Source organism: Girardinichthys multiradiatus, chromosome 15 (assembly GCF_021462225.1).
Source record: "Girardinichthys multiradiatus isolate DD_20200921_A chromosome 15, DD_fGirMul_XY1, whole genome shotgun sequence".
In the NCBI taxonomy this organism is placed as follows: Eukaryota; Metazoa; Chordata; class Actinopteri; order Cyprinodontiformes; family Goodeidae; genus Girardinichthys; species Girardinichthys multiradiatus.
In genome coordinates this window covers 857,366-875,761 of record NC_061808.1, presented here as the reverse complement: position 1 = coordinate 875,761, position 18,396 = coordinate 857,366, and the positions used below count along the sequence as shown (strand labels likewise).

The 18,396-nt window shown below is 43.6% G+C and overlaps 1 protein-coding gene across 10 annotated transcripts in view; it reads right to left on the bottom strand.

Annotated features, from left to right (window-relative positions):
* The window catches only part of cfap61 (cilia and flagella associated protein 61), a 42,265-nt gene continuing 23,869 nt past the window's right edge, over positions 1 to 18,396 (bottom strand). Inside the window, exons 15-24 of one of the 10 annotated variants that reach the window (XM_047387860.1) lie at positions 17,929 to 18,056; positions 9,981 to 10,073; positions 9,569 to 9,737; positions 8,879 to 9,056; positions 5,886 to 6,178; positions 3,820 to 4,141; positions 3,084 to 3,166; positions 2,195 to 2,400; positions 621 to 714; positions 1 to 324 (exon numbers count right to left, since the gene is read on the bottom strand). In XM_047387860.1, coding sequence (XP_047243816.1) covers positions 142 to 324; positions 621 to 714; positions 2,195 to 2,400; positions 3,084 to 3,166; positions 3,820 to 4,141; positions 5,886 to 6,178; positions 8,879 to 9,056; positions 9,569 to 9,737; positions 9,981 to 10,073; positions 17,929 to 18,056 — 1,749 coding nt within the window. In that variant the 3' untranslated portion in view covers positions 1 to 141. Of the gene's footprint in view, positions 325 to 620; positions 715 to 737; positions 1,332 to 1,430; positions 1,931 to 2,127; positions 2,401 to 3,083; positions 3,167 to 3,819; positions 4,142 to 5,885; positions 6,179 to 8,878; positions 9,057 to 9,568; positions 9,738 to 9,980; positions 10,074 to 17,928; positions 18,057 to 18,396 lie in introns of those variants that run through there. The other 9 variants (XM_047387865.1, XM_047387866.1, XM_047387867.1 and 6 more) reach the window with 9 other exon arrangements.

The window sequence follows — 18,396 nt, the reverse complement described above, 5'->3', positions numbered from 1 at the left end:
AAAGGTCAAAGGTCTCAGCTTTACTCAGATTTTTATTGAACATTTAGATTAGAATAGTTTCAGCAAACATCTGTCTCTCCTCTGTGTTTTAATGAATCAGCAGATACCAGCAGGTCCACGTTAATGAGGAAAAACGTCACATCATTCAGATTCTGAAAGGCTCAAAGGTCCGGCTCGCTCCGGGATGAAGAACACGGGCAGCAGGTTTCTATTGCCCACCAGAAACTTCAGAGCGCTGCTCCTCAGAGACGCTCGTCTCTCTGCGTCATTCCAACTGGCCTGAGGAAGGCCGGCTGAGTCATCCTCATCCTCCACCTCACCATCCTGCAGACACAGGTGGAGAAAAAACTCATCTTTATACAATTTATGGAAAATAAAGAGGTTGTTGGGTTTTCCTCTTTAATGGTGAATTCCAGCGGTTCCAGGCTGGACAGAGGAAGGTTAGGAAGGATGATAGCAGAGGAAGATGAAGGTGAAGAAGGACGAGAAGAAACTAATGAGACTGACAGGGAAGAGCATGAAGAAGGCCTTTTCACCAGACCTCTGTCAGCATATTCAATTAGAATGACTGGTATGAACCTTCAGACACCTTGCAACATCAGGAACATAAAGGAACAAACCTTCTGCTTGAGGGACATCATCTTCAGGGCCGTCTGATGGAGGTCGGAGAACCTGTCGTGGAAAACAGGCAAACAGCAGCTCTGTCTGAAGAAACTAGAAGAGAAAAAGCATCTGCTTTTTAGAACCAGGTTTCATTCCTGTCAACCACAGTTCTTGTTAAGGTGAGGTCAGAACCAGACCCAACAGTCGTAGTTAGGAAGGTGGACGGGCTGGGCTGTAGGACAGGAGTTTGAAGTTGGGCCGTGAGGCTTTCTCTCTGAATGCAGAGGAACTGCAACTAAAACTCACATTCTGAGGGTCGTCTTGTCTGTTGTTTTTAGGGTTAGTTTTTCCAAATAAGAGCAGAAGATCCTTCTTCTTGGTTTGTCCTAATTAAAACAATAAAAATATTTTCTTGCTGTTATTGTTCTCTGTTGGAAGGAACCCTGAATTATCTGCAGTATTGATACCAGTATTGTCTCAGTATGGAGTTAGTAGGTCTAGTATCATGATAAGCCAAGCACCAACAGCCTCCTCTGTCCCTGATCAGCTGTAACGGTCTCCTCAGTGACTTCAGGAGTCAGCTGAGCGACCGAGACGTGGCTTTGTCCCGTCCTGAAGTGGTGCCACAGACAGATTGAGGAGCTGCATCAACAGATTAGGAGGCGGGGGACAATAGGCGAGCGTGTCTGGAGGTCATTTGTGCTGAAGTCTCAGAAGCAGGTCACCTGCTGTTTGACAAACACACACAAAGAGCAGCCTCAGATGCTGCTGCTGCTTCATCTGCAGAAAGCTGCTCCACCTCAGATCTTTCCTCAGGCTGCTCCTGAAACAGTCAGAGTGGATCATTTTTCTGGAAAACATGGGATAAGATCCCACCTCCTGAGTGACAGCAACAATCACTGTCCTGCAATTGTTAAATTGCAGATGCAACAACAACAACACCAGAACCATGAAGGAACCACCAATCAGAAGAAGCCGTTTGCAGACAGAAATGAATGCAGATCTGCTGCACCAAACCCGTCATTTCTGAGAGTGTGGGATAATATTAGAAGATCTGCTGTGAAGATGGAGAGATCCTTCCTGTCTCTGGATGCTTCAGGAGCTCATTCAGAACCATGTTTAATATCTAAAACCCAATCCAGACTTTATAACCAGATGTAGTCACATTGACCCAGAAGAACCCTTCGGAAACCCAGTAAGGTTCTCAGGGGTCGATGTAGTTTTACTGTAATATAACCAAAATGAAGGTTTCAGTAGAACCTTTAATCAGATGAAGTAGTGAAGTGGAGCAGGTGTTGTTCTGGAGCCTGTTGACTGAAGACCAAACCTGCAGGAATAAATCAAGTAACTCTTGTTCTCAGATTTTTAATGAGTGTTTAGAACAGAATTCAGACATTTAGTTTTGTGTTTTTTAATGAAACATTAGTAAGTAAACCTCAGTGTGATTATTAATACATGAAATCTACATTCATTCTTTTCATAGCTTCTAATTAAAGTGTTAAGCTATGCTTAGTCACACAACACCTTCTGAAGTAGAACTTCATGACTCCACATTTAGATGAATGGAGTGATGGATCTGTTGCTGTCCCACCTGTACAGGTCCTGGACCAGACCCTGGTGGTAGCGGCCCAGCAGCTGGCCCAGCAGCTCCTGGTGCTTCCCAAAAAGATTCAGATAATTGGAGACGGGGAGGGGCTTCAGGGACAGACAGGTTAGGGTCTCCACCATCTCCAGATGGCTCAGATGGAGAGAGAAGTAGTTCCCAGTCTCGACTCGTCCTGTCACAATCCCTCCATCCTGAATCATCACAGGGAAGAAATATGAGAACATCAACAGTTGCTTCTTTCAAACTGATCTGAGTTGTACCAATGAAGTTTTGGATTTATTTGACTAGAGGTTCTGCTTAAGTTCTCTTCCAACCACCACATGTGTAGTATATTGTGACCTTTTGGGGTCAATCAACATGTTATGTGAGAAAACTAACTGCAGAGGGACTGATGGAGTCTGATAGGTGTCCTCAGAATAACGGCGGTGCTGTTAGACGCGAGTAAAACACAGACTTTCAGCCACTTCCGTTCACTCTGGCTTTACTTTATAAAGCTACTGCCCCACTTAGTATTCTGGTGACGGCTGGTGGGAGAAGTGGGCCAAGACCAATGCAGCAAAGTATTATTACTGGTCAGAATTGGAGCCAGAATTGTTATCTTTTACCCTAAGGTTTTGTCACAAGAGAGCAGTCTTCACTGTAAGGAGCTACAGGCAGAGCAAATTCACCACAGAAAGCTGTTAAATCCCTGGGTAGGGTGCTGGTTTGTTAGATCTCTAAGCTACTAATCTCCAGAATCTCTGACTTCCTTCCTTTTTATGAATAGATTAGGAAGAATGATAAAGTAGTGAGTTCTACCTTGGTGAACTAAGAAGCAGTGATGTCAGATAAACTGAACCAACTCGGTCAATGTTAGGGAATGTTAGAAACTCACAGGTTGGACACGCAGACCCGTCAGGATGGTGGGAGACGCTTTGGTCACATGCAGGTAGTTATGTCCACCAGGAAGCATCCCTCCTGAGGAATGACAGCAGGAAAACTGTATGATTTTATTTCATTGTGTTAGACAGTGCAGTGAGACGGGTTCAGGTGGAAGAATCATCTCGTTCTCTACTTTATACCAACTGAAAGGGGACAGGTTTCATGAAGATTTTATCCAAACATGGAGGAACCAAGCAGCTGATGTTTAATCAGAGTTAATCGAAGGTTCAGGTGTGAGAATGAAGATTTATCAGACTGAATGTGAGCAGAAATGATGCAAACATTGAGCTGAAGCTGCTGAAACAGACAATCTAACAGCGAGCGTCCTCCCACTCAGCCCAACAGGCAAAGGTAATGGACTGAGATAACAGGCAGTGATGTGGCTCTGAAAAGGTCATGCGTTTTTCATGCGTGTGAGAAGGCCAGCGCAGAGTGGCTGTTGTGTTGCTGGAACCTGCGGAGCGGCCTTGGTCGCTCTCTGCAGAACAATGCAGAACAATGCAGCCCGCGGTGGACTGAGCGAGCATCATAATAACAGAGGCTGTGGGTGGAAGGCTGAGACCATGTTTTCATAAAGACATACAGAGACAACACAGATGCCCTGAACATGTTCTGGACCCTGAGATCTGTTCAGAACTGTAGAGGAATTCTGTTTTCAGACAGAAGCTCGGTTAAGAATGAAGACGGACCTTGGATCTTGGGTTGTCTGTAAACTGGGGTAAGAAGATCAGATGGAGGATTCTTCGACGCCTCCTGGGTCAGATCAAGGAAGGACAGCAGCACGGCCGCCAACTCCTGGCCCACCTCCTTGGAGTTGAAGTTAGCATGCGTCCATTCGTCTGATGAGTATCTGCAGGAGAACTTGGTGAGGGGCCCGGCAGCGAAAATGGAGGCGTCGCTGGTGAGGAATTGGGTGTTTATTACGAGTCTGCCATCAAACGGCAGGAAGCACCTTCTGATGCTGTGGAAGATGTCGTAGTCCACTTCTTCATTGGAAAGGTTGATGAACACCTGGGAGGAGAACATCCATGAATATCACCATTAATGTCTGAGGGTTGATCACGTCATTTATTACGACCCTCTGATACTTAAATATAAACAAGGTGAAGAATGATCGCTCACAGAAGAGCATCTAAATAAATGAAAAATATATTTAAAAAAGTTCATTTATTTCAGTCAGGAAGTGAGACTTTCTCCTCAGACGGAAATATTTCTGTTCGCTTTGATGATTCTGGTTTCCAGTTAATAAAAACCCAAAATCCAGTTCCTGGAAAAATTTTATATTACAATAAAAAGATGATATGAATCCAGAAATCTGGGCCTACTCAACAGTATCTCCAGGTTCTGTTCAGTATCTCCTCTCAGTACCGGATCAGGGCTCCTTTGGCATTATTACTGCATCAATGCGGTGCAGCACAGAGGAGATCAGCCTGTGGTTCTGCCAAGGTTCTGCTGTTCAGGAAGTTCAGGTTGCGTTAAGGTGCAGAACTTCAACTCCTCGTTATTGTTGGTTCTGGTGTCTCATCGTCCTCCTGACCACAGCTCATAGATTCTCTATGGAGTTTGGGTCGGACCAGTTTGGTGGTGGATTAATGCAGGGATTGGTACTTTAGGCAGTGTGGGCCGGTACCGAGTCCTGCTGGATCTCCATAATGCTTGTCAGCAGAAAAGAAGCATGAAGTCCTGGTAGATGGCTGCATGGACTTCAGAAAACCTAGTGGACCAGAACCAGCAGATGACATGGCGCCCCAAACCATCACTGACTGTGGAAACTTCACACTGGACTTCAAATGACATGGATTCTCTTCCTCTGCACTCTTTCACTAGGATCTTGGACCTTGATATCCAAATGAAATGAAAACTTTACTTTTATCTGAAAACAGGACTTTGGACCATAGAGCGATAGTCCAGTTCTGTTTCTTCTTAGCCCAGGTTAGGTGGTTCTGACGTTGTCTCTGTTTCAGGAATGTGACCTGGATTTATCTTTGTGTGGTGGATCTTGAAGCTCTTACTCCAGCTGCAGTCTACTTTTTTCATCCACTTAACTTTCCATTAAAATGCTTGGAGCCTTCTGGGATCAGTCAGTTTCTGTAGAAATGACCTTTTGTGCCTCACCTTACTTGTGGAGGAGGTCAGTGTTACTCTTCTAGATGATTGCGTTGGCCAAAATAATTCTGTGTTCAAATCTTTTCTAATGGTGTGATGTAATCATTCAAATGAAGACTTAAGACTTGATATGTCTCCATCTGTGTTGCTTTAAACTAAACAAGTTTCACGTGTTGATATTCTCATTATTTTGCACAAACGTATAGATTAATAATGAACGTCTGGACAGAGGTGGCGTGATGAGAGTTGGACGGGAACGCTCCTCAGTGATGTGGAGCTTGGAAACCAACAAGAACGTTAACAAGAAGCTTCCTAAAAAACTATTTATTTCCCTTTATTCCCCAACGTCTCTGAAACTATGAATGAGAGGCAGTAAATTATGACAACACTTTCGAACCTGCAGCCAAACGTAGAAACCAGAACCGCTCAGAAACAAACAGAAATGATAAAAAAAACCATTCAGTCTTTTCTAAACACAGAGAGCTTCCAGGAGGGAAATTGCCATCCAGCTGGTGGATTCAGCGACCCAGATCCACCAGACTCTTTGGCCACTCATCACCATTGTTTGGGTTCAAATTTGTGCTGTAAGAACAAGAACTGGCAGAAAAAAAGCCAGAACCCGTCCATCAGACTCCAAACAGAAACTTACTCCACAGTGTAGATGGAGAGGCTCGGAGTCACTGGTGAAAGATACGGAGGTGATCGGGTCAGGCTGCTCTCCATCATTTATCTGAGCCAGAAGGCAGTTCTGGTGGACCTGAACCTCAGCGTTCCTCATGGCTGCCTCCACAGCTTTCTCCACTGCGGGGTCTGGGAAGCAGGACACGGCGTGCTCTGAGGGAGGGAGGATCAGATGGATGCGGGATCCACGGATACCGAGACTGAGGAGAGTCTGTACGGTGATGTAGACATCCAGGCCGTTTCCATAAACCATGGCGTTGTCTGGGATCACATTCAACAAAGAAACAATAAAGATTTCTGCAACATACAGGAGATCAAGCATGAAAGCAGATTTTAGAGAGATCATTTCCATCTCAGATCACAGCTACATTTTAATAAATGTCTCTGGATGGAACTGAGAAGGAATGATGCTACATCCAGTGAGCAACTTCTGCTAAACAGCATAGAGCAACAGTGAACAGAATGTGCTCTACAGAACATATCACACTGTCCAAAAATGTTCTACCGCCTGTCGCTGGTTCAGACTGGATATAAGGTCAGGAATCGGATCGTCCAGTTAGAGACATTACCGGGTGAGGAGGTGTTTGTGGTTTCTGTCCATGGTTCTGGATCAGAGCTTTATCATAACAGCCGGTCACAGATCTGGACTCTGCTGCATCTTTACTGATTTTATTTCACATCCAAAATTGGATTTAGTCAAAAAACTCAGGAAGAGGTAATTCCCTCTTGGAAAACATTGTCAACAAGTTCATCAGGAGTATGAAAGGCAGGGGGACGGGTGCTGACGGTACAAACATATCCAACACATTTCTCCTACATTTTACAGGGTTGGGGTTAACCCTGCAGGTTACCTGCCACACGCTTTTCCCATTAATGCAGAAACTGAAAGAAAACATCTATTATTATTATTATTATTATTATTAGGATTAAAGAAGGGACAATTGTGACACAAAATAAGCATATTTCGAGTCCAGAGTCGCCTGGAAATGACGTCTAAGGGGGAGACTCGGGTCATTCATTGTGTGAGCATCAATAATAAACTGTTCAGGTAGAAACCAAGTTGGGTTAAAATGTAAAAGCAGAGTCTAAAGCCTCGTTGTTCAGAACATCTGATGGAAAAAGATCTCCAAAGAAAAGGTTGTTGCTGATGTTGCTTAACAGATCAAGGCTCAGCAGGTAAGAACACCTCCAGGTGGCAAAAGTACATTTAGATATCAGCAGTGTTTGTTAATAATTCAAAATCAGAAATTATAATTTTTATTATTAATAATAGTAAAACATTATCATTATTAAAATGAGATAAATTACACACGCATACAATATGTTTAAATAAATGTTTCTCTATAGATTCTGATATAAAGTAAAAAAATGACACCAGGTGGTGTCTCCAGATCTTGAATCATCTCTTGTGTCGCTGCTGCTGCTCCATGCTGCTCAGCTTCACCTCTGGAAGTTTCACTCAGTAAAATGTATTTATTGTAACCCTGGATTTACACGGTATCTGCTCCAGTCCGGTCCGGTCCGCAGTGAAGCCCGGAGGAGCTCCAAGAACCATAGGCAGATCGTTCAATAAAAGCCAGTCCAAAACAAGTCATTCTGTGGAGGTTAAACCAGTTAAACTGCTTCAGTTTTGGTTTTATGCATCCAGATATTTTCATGTGTTTTCATCTACAATGGATGAGTTCACTGAGGGCAGAGAAGCTATATTTGTTGCTTCATTTGGTGCATTTAATGTTTCATTGCTCGGTTTATAACACCTTAGTTAACCCAGTAACTGATCTAATTGATCTAATGTTAACAACTGCTAATATAAACACGTGTATATAGAAATATATGTGTGTATTTATTAATATAGCCAGATCTAGTCCGTCTTTAGTGAATTATTTAGAAAATCTGGATGTGTTGCTGGTTCTGTTTCCTGGTGGTCCGGTATGATTCATGCATATTGATTCCAGCTGTGTTCCAGCATCCAGCAACAATAGACTCTGGTTGACGTCCTCACGCAGCAGCCTCTGGTGCTCTACCTTCTGATTACAGCTGACTTTCTTCTCCTGACTCTGCTGCGTCTCTCTGATAGTGACTGAAATACATCTACAGAAACATCAGATGTTTGGCTGCTGTCTGTGTTGCTGCCATTATAGCAGCAGTCAGTTTACTGCCGGGGTTCCCCTTCTACGTCATAGAGCGCAACAAAATTGCTAAGGAGTAGTCTGGAAATGCCTTTTTAGGGAAATTTATGACCATATATCTCAACAACTGTTCATTTTAGGGGCATGAATTAAAACTTTTTCAAGTATTTTATCGGTGTTTCCTTTCTATAAATGTTGTTGGATTGATTATGAAAAATCGATGTCACTGGCACTTAAAGATTTAGGCTGTATATGAAAGCTTTCCCATCATTGCAGTTCACATCTAACATGTTTCCAGTATTTCCATTTCCATTTGGAAATAAAAGTTTTTGCTTCCAGCTGCAGAGATGTGTAGGAGACGACGCTCGCTGCAGCAGAAACAGACTCTTTATTCAGACTGAATCCATCAAAGACAAACACATTTACATGCACTCTGTGGTTCTTTTAGTGGTTAGAGTGAAATATGGAAATAAACACGCTATCTCCGAGTGTCTGCTGTCATAATTTGCATTTATTAATGGTTTTCCTTCATGACTTAGATCAGCCAATTAGTGAGAATAAAAGCCTCACTCTTGATGGCAGCACAATTCCTTCAGAGAGTAGCTTCATTTTGCTTAATGACACTGTGTATCTCCCTGGCTCTCAGACACTGATCTGATAATGGAAAATGGATGGAAGAGGCCGACCTGATTCACAGAGATGAAAGATTTCTCTGCAGCTAATTAGTTGCTAATTAAACTGGAGCACTTCAGCACTGACTGGCTGAGTAATAACATGCTGCTACAGATTCATTTTAGGTGCTAGCTGTGAACGGAGGAGGGGGTTCACTTACCCTGCAGATTCATGAAGTTGTCACAGAGCCATCGGCGGGCAGCCAAGCCATCATGGAGGTCGTTGATGGTGAAGAGGTTGGAGGGGACGGGTCCCATGTATTTTCGCTCAGAGACATCAGAAGCCAGGTCACTGTTATTGACTGGCTGGGTAACATCCACACCGGTGGGACAAGGTACCTGCGGCAACGTCGAATCTGGTTCAGCTTTTAGATTTTAGAAAACGGCACCAAAAACATTTAAAACTGGAAGAAAACATTTCGTTTGTTTGATGTAGGAACATATTAAAGCCTGCTGCATCACAACATATGAAGCTCTAAAACTGTAAAATTAAAGGGGTGCTTCTATGAAGACGATCCTCGGGTATATCTGAGAACCTGTAGCCAATAGGAAGTTAGTTTGCTTTTATTTACTGGTGACTTTTAAAATAACGCTGCAGAGCTTACTCAGTATGCTGAGTCCATCTGTCATCAACACCAAAACTGGACTTTGAGACTGGTTTCAAAGCACCACAGAAGAAGTAAGCCACAGGCAGCTGAAGTTTAAAAACTCAACTGTGGACCTTGCTAAAAAAACTGCAGCTCGTGGTTAATTTTACATGTTAGTAAGAGAGTATAGTAGCAGCATAATGAAACCACGAGTAGGTTGATTAGGAGCATGTTTAGTTCCTCTGTAACAGACGTTCATCTCACTTGATACTGAAGGCCTGTGCAGAGGATCAGGTAGTCGTATGGGACCTTCTTTCCATCAGACACCAGGACGTATTTGGACTTCCTGTTAATCCTCACAATCTTTCCTTTCAGCACACGGATGCAGGAGATCAGGTGGGTCTGGGCCAGGCCTCTGCTGGTGAAGGCATGGCTGCAGGAGATGGAGAAGAGGATGCCAGGGTCACCTGAGGTTACATGACTGCTAATATTCAGATTATCATCCCAGTCACAATAAACATAAAATCCTTCATTCATTGAGGTAATTTGTCAGTTTGGACCAAAGTTACATTAAAGACGTTTACAGTGATGAGGTTCCTATGAGGTGAAGCTGTAGAAATAAAATTGGACCAAACTGAACTTCATGTTGAGAATGAGCTTAAAGAACATCCAGCACCTTGTGGACAGGAATCCAACTTGCTGATGGTCGTAGTTTCCAGGGAAACCGTGCGTTGAAATGAGGGTGAGGTTGTTGAGCCTCAGGTGAGGGCTGGAAGAGGTAAAACAGAACAGAACACAATGAAAACTGGTCCATATGATACAATAAACACACAAAGCAGGCCGAGTTTTCTAGTAACTCTCTTCTACAAGGAGAACAAAGAGTCTTCAGACTAACGCAGAAGTCAATGCCAGATGGTGTGGACTGACACAACCTTGTAGGGATGGCAGAACCAAGAGATCTCAGCAATATAGGAGTGGGACTGAGTCTTAACAGCTGCTGCACATCCAGAAGGCCCTCTGAGGGCAGTATCTGGGACTAGGATTAGACTGGGGCGGTCATGAGAAGCCAGGGAAGGAACATAAGGAAAGGGACAGGTTTTACAGCAGTGTAAGATAGACTTGGAACTGGGCCTACAGTCCTGAGGTAGAAACTAGCTGGTGTTACTGATGTTGGATACGGGCATGACTGAGAGAAACAGAATGGATGGAGAGAAAGATCTGATCATCAGCATAGTTTTTCTTTCCTGAAGATGTGATTTTAGTTGTTGGATGGAATGATTGTTCGATATGGTCAATAGATCAGAGTTTTTTATTGAAGGTGGTGATCCTTTTCTCTTGTGAATTCATCTGAAAATGACAAATACAGTTAGAGATCATCCAAGCAGGCTGTTTTAAGGAGAAGGACTCCCAGAACTGAGACTTAGGTACTCCGTTGGAGAGGACGCTGGATGTTTGACCGCACACAGCAGTCAGTCGGGTCGGATTCAGAGAAAAGTAACCCATGTATGACAGAGTATGTGTAGTGGGAAAAAGTGGTTAAGGTGTGGCAGCTCAGGACTGAGCTGATGTTTTAACGACCATCAGACAGAGTCACCTCTGGAAACCCTGTCAGAACCAGGCCAATCTGCTCCCAAACACTGCTCGGTTTGCAAACCAGCCTTCATTAGCTTCAGATGAGTGGAAGACATAAAACATTCAGCACATTCATGAGTCTTAATTCTGAAACTAGAGAATGCAAGTCCGCGTCTAAAATGCTACTGCTCTGAACATAACACATGGCCTTAGTTCAGTCTTTAGGGGAACGTCTGCCTGTAACTATGTATATTTATGCCAATTACAGCCAGAGCACAAAGCAGACCAGAGCTGGTTGCCTCATGTGAACTGGATGGAAAAACATACCATCTGCTGAAAGCAGGTGGTAATCATGGTGAAGGAGAAGAAAGCCACCTGCTTTATATTAAAGATATCAGTGCTGTGGCTGCAGGTTGAGAGTCTGAACACATGGTACTTAAAGAATTAGCTCACATTTATTGCAGTCCAGACAGATCTACTTATTGCATACAGTGATATTGAGATAACCATAAGCTGTTGATATTTTGTGCAGCTGTGATCTGTACCTGCTTATCTTGACTGGCCGAGGGGTGAGGAACGCCCTGGTCTCCAGTCCAAAATGCTACACATGCGGAAGTTAAACTAACTTTGAAGAACATCTATCTTCACTACCTGTGTGCAGATGTTCCTGATGATCGCCACCAGCTCTTTGCTGATTTGTTTGGACCTGTTTCAGTTAAACCTCCAGGACCAGGTTCTGTACAGCACATCCAGCTGCTCACTTGTTTTATCTGATTAATCGCAAGTTTAAACCCAACTCGGTCACTTTGTTTCTCGATCTAGTGAAAAGAAACCATGATGTTAACCTGTGTTGTAAATCTTCTCAGGTGGACCGTTTCCAGCTCCCTGGTGGTTACTGAGCACTAAAATCCTTCGCAGCCTTCCTACCTCTTTGTCTCCAGAATAAAGCCTGTGTTGTGATGTAAATGAGCTGTTTTGTTGTGGCCTTCAGGACATTACGCAGCTGATAAGAGCCGCTGCAGCTCTGCTCCTTATCACCTGGACACCCTGATGGCCGGCTGCTCCGCTCTTATCTCAGTTTCCTGTAAAATTATCGCCTAGCGGCACATCTGCACAACCAGGCCCCAAACCGCTGCTGAAGGCTTCACACATATAGGAGGACCAATGCTTCATGTTAGGCAGGACTTCTGTAGGACGGGTCAACTGATTGATGACAGAAGAACTCTTTTTTGTTTGGAATCAACACATTATGGATTTAATTTATAAGGAGTTTAAATCGTCTATTTGATTCAGATGATGTTAAAACAGAACAGCAGCAGATTGGGTTTTATATATGAATAAACCAGAACAGTTCCTGATGTGGCTGAAACAGCTGAATTAAAGGTTCTGTTGATGTTCATGTTCATTTAAACAGGTGAATCAGGACGGGAACATCCTGTAACTAGAAGTCAGTGTTTGCTTTTAAACTGAGGATGGATTTCTGGGCAGCTCTGAGGCATTAAGGCTCATTATGTGACAGAATCAGCGGCTCTGGATCTATTCTGTTATCAGGCAGTGACAGACGGCCACGGTGACCCTGCAGCCTGACCGCGGCGAGCAGAGGGCCGAGCCGCCGCTCAGCTCTTTATCTGTCCGACCCTGACCCAACCGCTGATGGAGTTAGGGAGGGAGGGGAGCTCAGGGAAATCAGTTTAGGGTTAGAAAGCTGAGAGGGGGTGGACGTTTGGATGGAGCTGATAAAGGCGACCCAGCAGGCCAGAGCTGACCCATGTTTCACCCTCTGAATGTGTCGCTGCCTCAGCATTAGTGACGCAGACTCTAATTGCCTCATTAGTCTACTCATTAGTGACAGCAAACACAGATCGCTGCTGCAGATCCTTGATGAGTGGCTAATTAAAGGGGGCTGGAACCGGACCAGCTGAACGCCAGGGCTCACACAGCTGCCTGCACCGCCCTCACCATCCTCACAGCTCCCTGATATCTCACTCTCACAGAACAACAGTCCTGGTTGCCTGGCAGCTATCCTGGTCTGCAGCCCTCGGCTTCTCATTATTCCCTGCAGCAGTTAGTCTCACAGCGAGGATGAAGAAAAACATGCAATACGTCCGACCAGGAGTCACGAGACAAATCCAGAGTCTGGATTCCCAAAGTGAAGCTGATAAACAAGTAAAGGAGAAACTTCAAAGCTCTCCTTCAGCTCACGGTTTCTTTGACTCGTGGTAGAAAATATTTCTTCTGTTAACAGTTGCAAGATGTTTCTCACAGCTCCTGTAAATCCCTGTTTGTGCTTCTATCACACAGAAAGTACTCCTGGTTTGACATCTCCTCTGTGTTTCATGCAGACACCTGTTGGATCAGTATATAATGGTTGTATTCAGACATATCCTTTAGGAAAGTTCTCCACTCAGCAGGTAAATCAGCAGCAGGTTAAGGTGCTCCTCAAACATTTAGGCTCATCGAGGGCACTATGAAATCTATTTTATGTTTTTTTCCTTCAGAGTCTGTTTTCAACCTAAAAGCATTTTATCACGATTCAAGCTTTAAATCAGAATAAATTCTTAAATAGTGAAATCAGCAGATTAAAAAGAAAAAATAGGTTTAGGTTTTTTTTAATCAGACTTTTCTGTTTCAGAGAACTATGGGTCATTAAACATTTATTTCCATACAGAACTGGAAAGAACTGAGGCCTTTCTGCAGAGCTTAATGCTGGCTCTCAATCTGAAGATCAGAAGACTGGAACCTTTCGTGGAGAGACAGGGGAGGTTTTTTACACCAAACTGGTTCCAGTGCCAAACTGGTGCTACGCTTTCTGAGCACCAGATATTTCTGTTTCCACTGGTCTAAGTGGAATGGAACCACTTTAATCAGGAACTGGAGTTGGGTTCTGAACACCATCAGCCAATTCAATGGTTGCTGCATCATTCCAGTTCCTCCCGGTCCTGGTACCATTGCTCCTGTTACGCTTTCTTTCTTTCTGCTCTCGGTGGAGGAGGACGTTTTTCTCTGGATACACGATGGACTTCTGGCAGAAGTGGAGGATTGTGTGTCGATAATGTCAGTCGAGGATGTGGAAGATGTGTATATAATTGGATGTTTGATATCAGGATTTCTGCTTTTTGGAGTCAGCGGTTACCTGGCATATCGAGAAATTCGGAGAATGTCAGCAACTGTTCTGGCCATTGTGAGGCTGCCTGGCATGTATGATGGGATCTTCAGAGCGATCAACACTCAGACTGAGATGTTACATGAGCTGAATCGCAGACTGGATGTGATCCTTAGGATCGCAGGCAGGTTGCGGTTCCTGGACTCAGGGGTGAAATGGGATAAATCTTGGAGAAAGTTGTTCGCTCAGATCTGGCGAAAGACCAGGAATTTGGCTGTTTGGATTCGCCTTTGAGAAGAACCAGCGAGACTCTCAAGGCTGACGGAAAATTAAGAGTCAGCCTGACCCAAATAATTATTGTTTTTCTGAATCTGGCTCCCCTGCACGGCCTTGATGGCTGGTTATCTTCAACTTCTCCTGGAAGTTATGTAAACATGACGCTCTGCTCCCTCTGCCTCCTCCCTTCCCTGAGGACATCTGTGGACCTGCTCAGAACTTTGTGGCCGGTTGATGAACATTACAACGTACCATCAAGGACAATGGCCTCTGTGACAGTGCTTCATGGACTTACTTGCACACACACACATGCTTAAGATAAACATATGCACCTCCTCACACCACCTTCACCGTTCCCAGCATGATGATGTTTTGTCAACTTGTTGCTTCTTTGTTCTGAGGTTTTTTACAATCTCAAACTGTATCCTGCTAAGGATAAAGTGTGAAATATGATTTATTTTCCTCTACTTTCCTAATGTGGCCTCTTTTCTCATCTAGCAAGGGCAGCGCCTGTGAGTTGGCAGCAAAGCCTCGGTGACCCGTCTCTCCTTGTCTTGTGTCATGATGTATGTTTGGATGGGTTCTACTGGACTTCTAATTTCCCCTCAGGGATCAATAAAGTATCTTTGAAGACATGAATGCTCTGATTGGCCAAATCAGGCCCACTTTATGCAATCGTGATGTCCTTCCAAGCTCTCTGTTTATTAGGGTATTGATCCGGTCGTGGACATGATGCGTCCCTTAAAATGGCACCATAACCAAATACTGTGTGCAAGGTGATGTTGAGTCAATACTGAAAACCCCTTCTCCAGATCCATCACTCCATCACTGTTACAATAACTGGACGTTTTATTGAAACCTTGGTGTCAAAGATTCTGGGAAGAAGTTGTAGCCAAACAGCTCTCATGTTTTCTAGAGAAAACAGAATCTGCTTTATTGAGAGGGTTCAACGACCATCTGATGGCAGCAGGCAGGGACATTTCAGTCTTGGGTTTTATTAGATCTCTCCTGTGCCTTTAATCCCGTTTATCACAGTATCCCAATTAACAGGTTAAAGGATTTTTTTGGGATTACTAGTTGTGTTTAAACTGGTTTGTTTTATTGTGTCTGTTAGTTCTTGTGTAAATCCAAATGACAGTTTTCTTTTGTGGGGTTCCTCAAGACTTGGTTCTGGGCCCTATTCTAAATACATCCTCTAGGAGATAACACAAGGTGTTCTTATAATATCTGTTATCATCTCTTTGCTGATGAGATCCAGCCTTACTGTACCTTCAGTTAATCTAAAACTCTGACTGTCAATGTTCATCACAGAGACAGTTTCTTCCTCCAGGTTGTTTCTCTGATGAACTCTGACAGTCAGAGCTCCAGAACAACACCATGCATGACTGGACTGATCTCATGTTATATTCTATTGTAAAGTCAGTTGTGTTTTTATGTACATATAAAAAGATATTCTTTATTATTGAGAGCAAAGTGTTCTGGAGTCAAATTCCTTGTTTGAACAAATTTGGCAATAACGCTGATTCTGATTCTGAACAGTTTGGCTGATCAAAATAACTAATTAACTGTGAAAAAGAAACCAAGAGGTGACATGACTGTGGGTGTGTGGGTTTTCTCTGTCTCCTGAGGAGCTCTGCTGGTGGGTGTGGTGCACAGCTGATAGCTACGCTCCTGCAAGTTATCATCTGCTGCAGCGTTTATAAGGAGTTGCTGGATGAGCATTCTTCACCTGATGATCCACATCTGTTGGTAAAATCAAGCCCTTTGAGTCCCAAGTTCTCGATTTTGAACCTCTTAGTAGTTCTCAGGTTGTCTCTCAACTCAACCTGCCTAAGCCTTCCTTTGCTGTTTTCCTCTGCAATACCTTGTCGCTCCAGCCTCTGCCTGCCCGCTCTCCAAAAACACCAGCAGATTCATCAACTCGGATAGCAACTGATAAACCTACTGCCAGGCTGACCACCAGAATTGCAACCCTGCCTCACAGCATTTCCCTCACACCCAGAACCAGAAGCTGCCTCTGCTTATTTGTGCAACTTGGGATCAGCCTCCCCTGGAAACTTCTTGCTAGCTGCTCCTTTCCCTTACAGAAGCCTCAAAGTCCCAGTTTCCTGTTTCCAGTGCCTTTTTGCTCTGTGGTACCAAAATAAACCTTTTTAAATATTTTTTGTCTCCTGCTTGTCTGGGTCTCCAGAGTTACAACCAAATATGACAAGATGTGGTTCAATGACGACTCCGTCCCATTAAACCCAGATTAAACTGAGACTCTGATCATTGCCCCTGATGACATCATTCATTCAATTAGTCAACATCTCAGTTTTAACGGGTCCCCTGCTGAGCCGTGCCTCAGTAATCTGGGTGTTGGATTTAACAGCTCAGTGTTGCTGGTTTTAAACAGCTCATTTGGAATTTGACCAGTTAAGAAATATTTCTAAACTCCATGAAATGGAGAAAACTGACCTGTTTTACTGGATCAATTCAAGACTGAGTTCAGATGAGGAAAAAATGCAGCTGCTTTAACAGGAGGTCCACATCACTCCAGTTTCATCTTCTTTGCACTGGTTGCCATTTCATTTTAGAATTCATTTGAACTGTTTTAACTTTTACAGCTTTACATGGCCACGCTCTACAGTTTTTCTCTAACCTGATGAAACTATGCTGCTCGTCACAGACTCTTAAGTCAGAGCTTGCTGAGATGTTCCACTCATGGAGATCGATCCTTCTGGTCCATGGAAATGAGAATCCGCATCGTACCTCTTCCATCTGTTGGCTGCGCTGCTGTCTTATTTAAAAAGCAGCTGAAGAAACTTTCAATCTGAGCCTGAATTTGATTGTTTCTTGTATCTTAGTGTATTTTGTTTTGCTGGGATGTGAGTTTCCCTGTTTTATTGTGAAGCGCTTTGTGATTTTTATCTGTAAAATGTTCGAAAGAAATAAACTTTATTTTTGTTCCTTACTTTCCTGAACCTCTGAGCAAGTTGGTTGCATCCAGTCTAGCTTCAGACCAAACCCATAACAAGTTGGACAGAATGACACAATCAGATGATTTCTGGAACAACCTGACCTCACTGTTTCATCTTCCCCCTGTTGGTTTAATCCCATGGTGTGAATGCAGAGCTGGGCTCACTGTCACTGTTTATATAAAGTCTGTCTTTATAAACACTGCTCATGTCAGCAGCTAAATGATGGAAATGTAAGAATCTCTCAGACAGTAATAACATGCTTCAGCATTTATGGAGGAGAATTCAGGTTTCCATGGTAGCTGAATGCTGCAGGTCTGATCACAGAGGAGGAAGAGGAGGGTAGAGAGAAAGAATCCTGCTGCTATGAACTGAGCTGGAAAGAAAGAAAGAACAGCTGATGGACTGGCAGTGGCAGTTCTAGATTAAATGTACCAGGTGGGCCCAATGCTCTTTCATGAGGGCACAGAACAAAAGAATGAAACAAATATTTTATCGTTTAATATATTAAGTGAGCTAGAGAGCCACTTGCAGCTCTGTAGTTTCAGACCACTGATCTAGCTGATGAAAAATGCAGTGACTGCAAAGAGTGACACAGAGAGAGGGTAAACACTTCAGAACATAGAAATGCAGTTCTGAGTTAGAAATATGAAAGACCTTATTTGTTCCTGTTCACCTGAGATCAGACTGATGAGTCTGATCAGAGGAAGACTTACCAGAAACACAGCACCTCCAGGAGCGACAGGCCTGTGTCTGAAGCCCCCACCACCACGATGCTGGCATTACTCCTGACCTTTGGTTCCATGGTTAACCTCCTACTGATGAGGCTGAGAGCAAACGGTGCCTGAAGGGGACAGAGAGGACAAGCTCTGATTTTTCATTCAGCTGCTGACACTGAGATCTTCTGCAGATTAAAAAACACATTTCTGCACAACACCAGGGCAGAGTGAACAATAATAATGGTCCGTTTATAGCATTCAGTTCTGAAACTTACTGCTGATATATTTCTCTCTCTCTTGCACACACCCAGGTTTCCAGTATAGCCCTAATGTTCACAAAATAAAACACATAAAATAAAATAAAAGGACTGATTTACTGTCAGAATGTGTTGGATTTTAGAGAACTATGAAGGAGTTTGAGTCCCTCTCTGAGGCCAGCTATGTGAACTGAAACCGTCCATACAG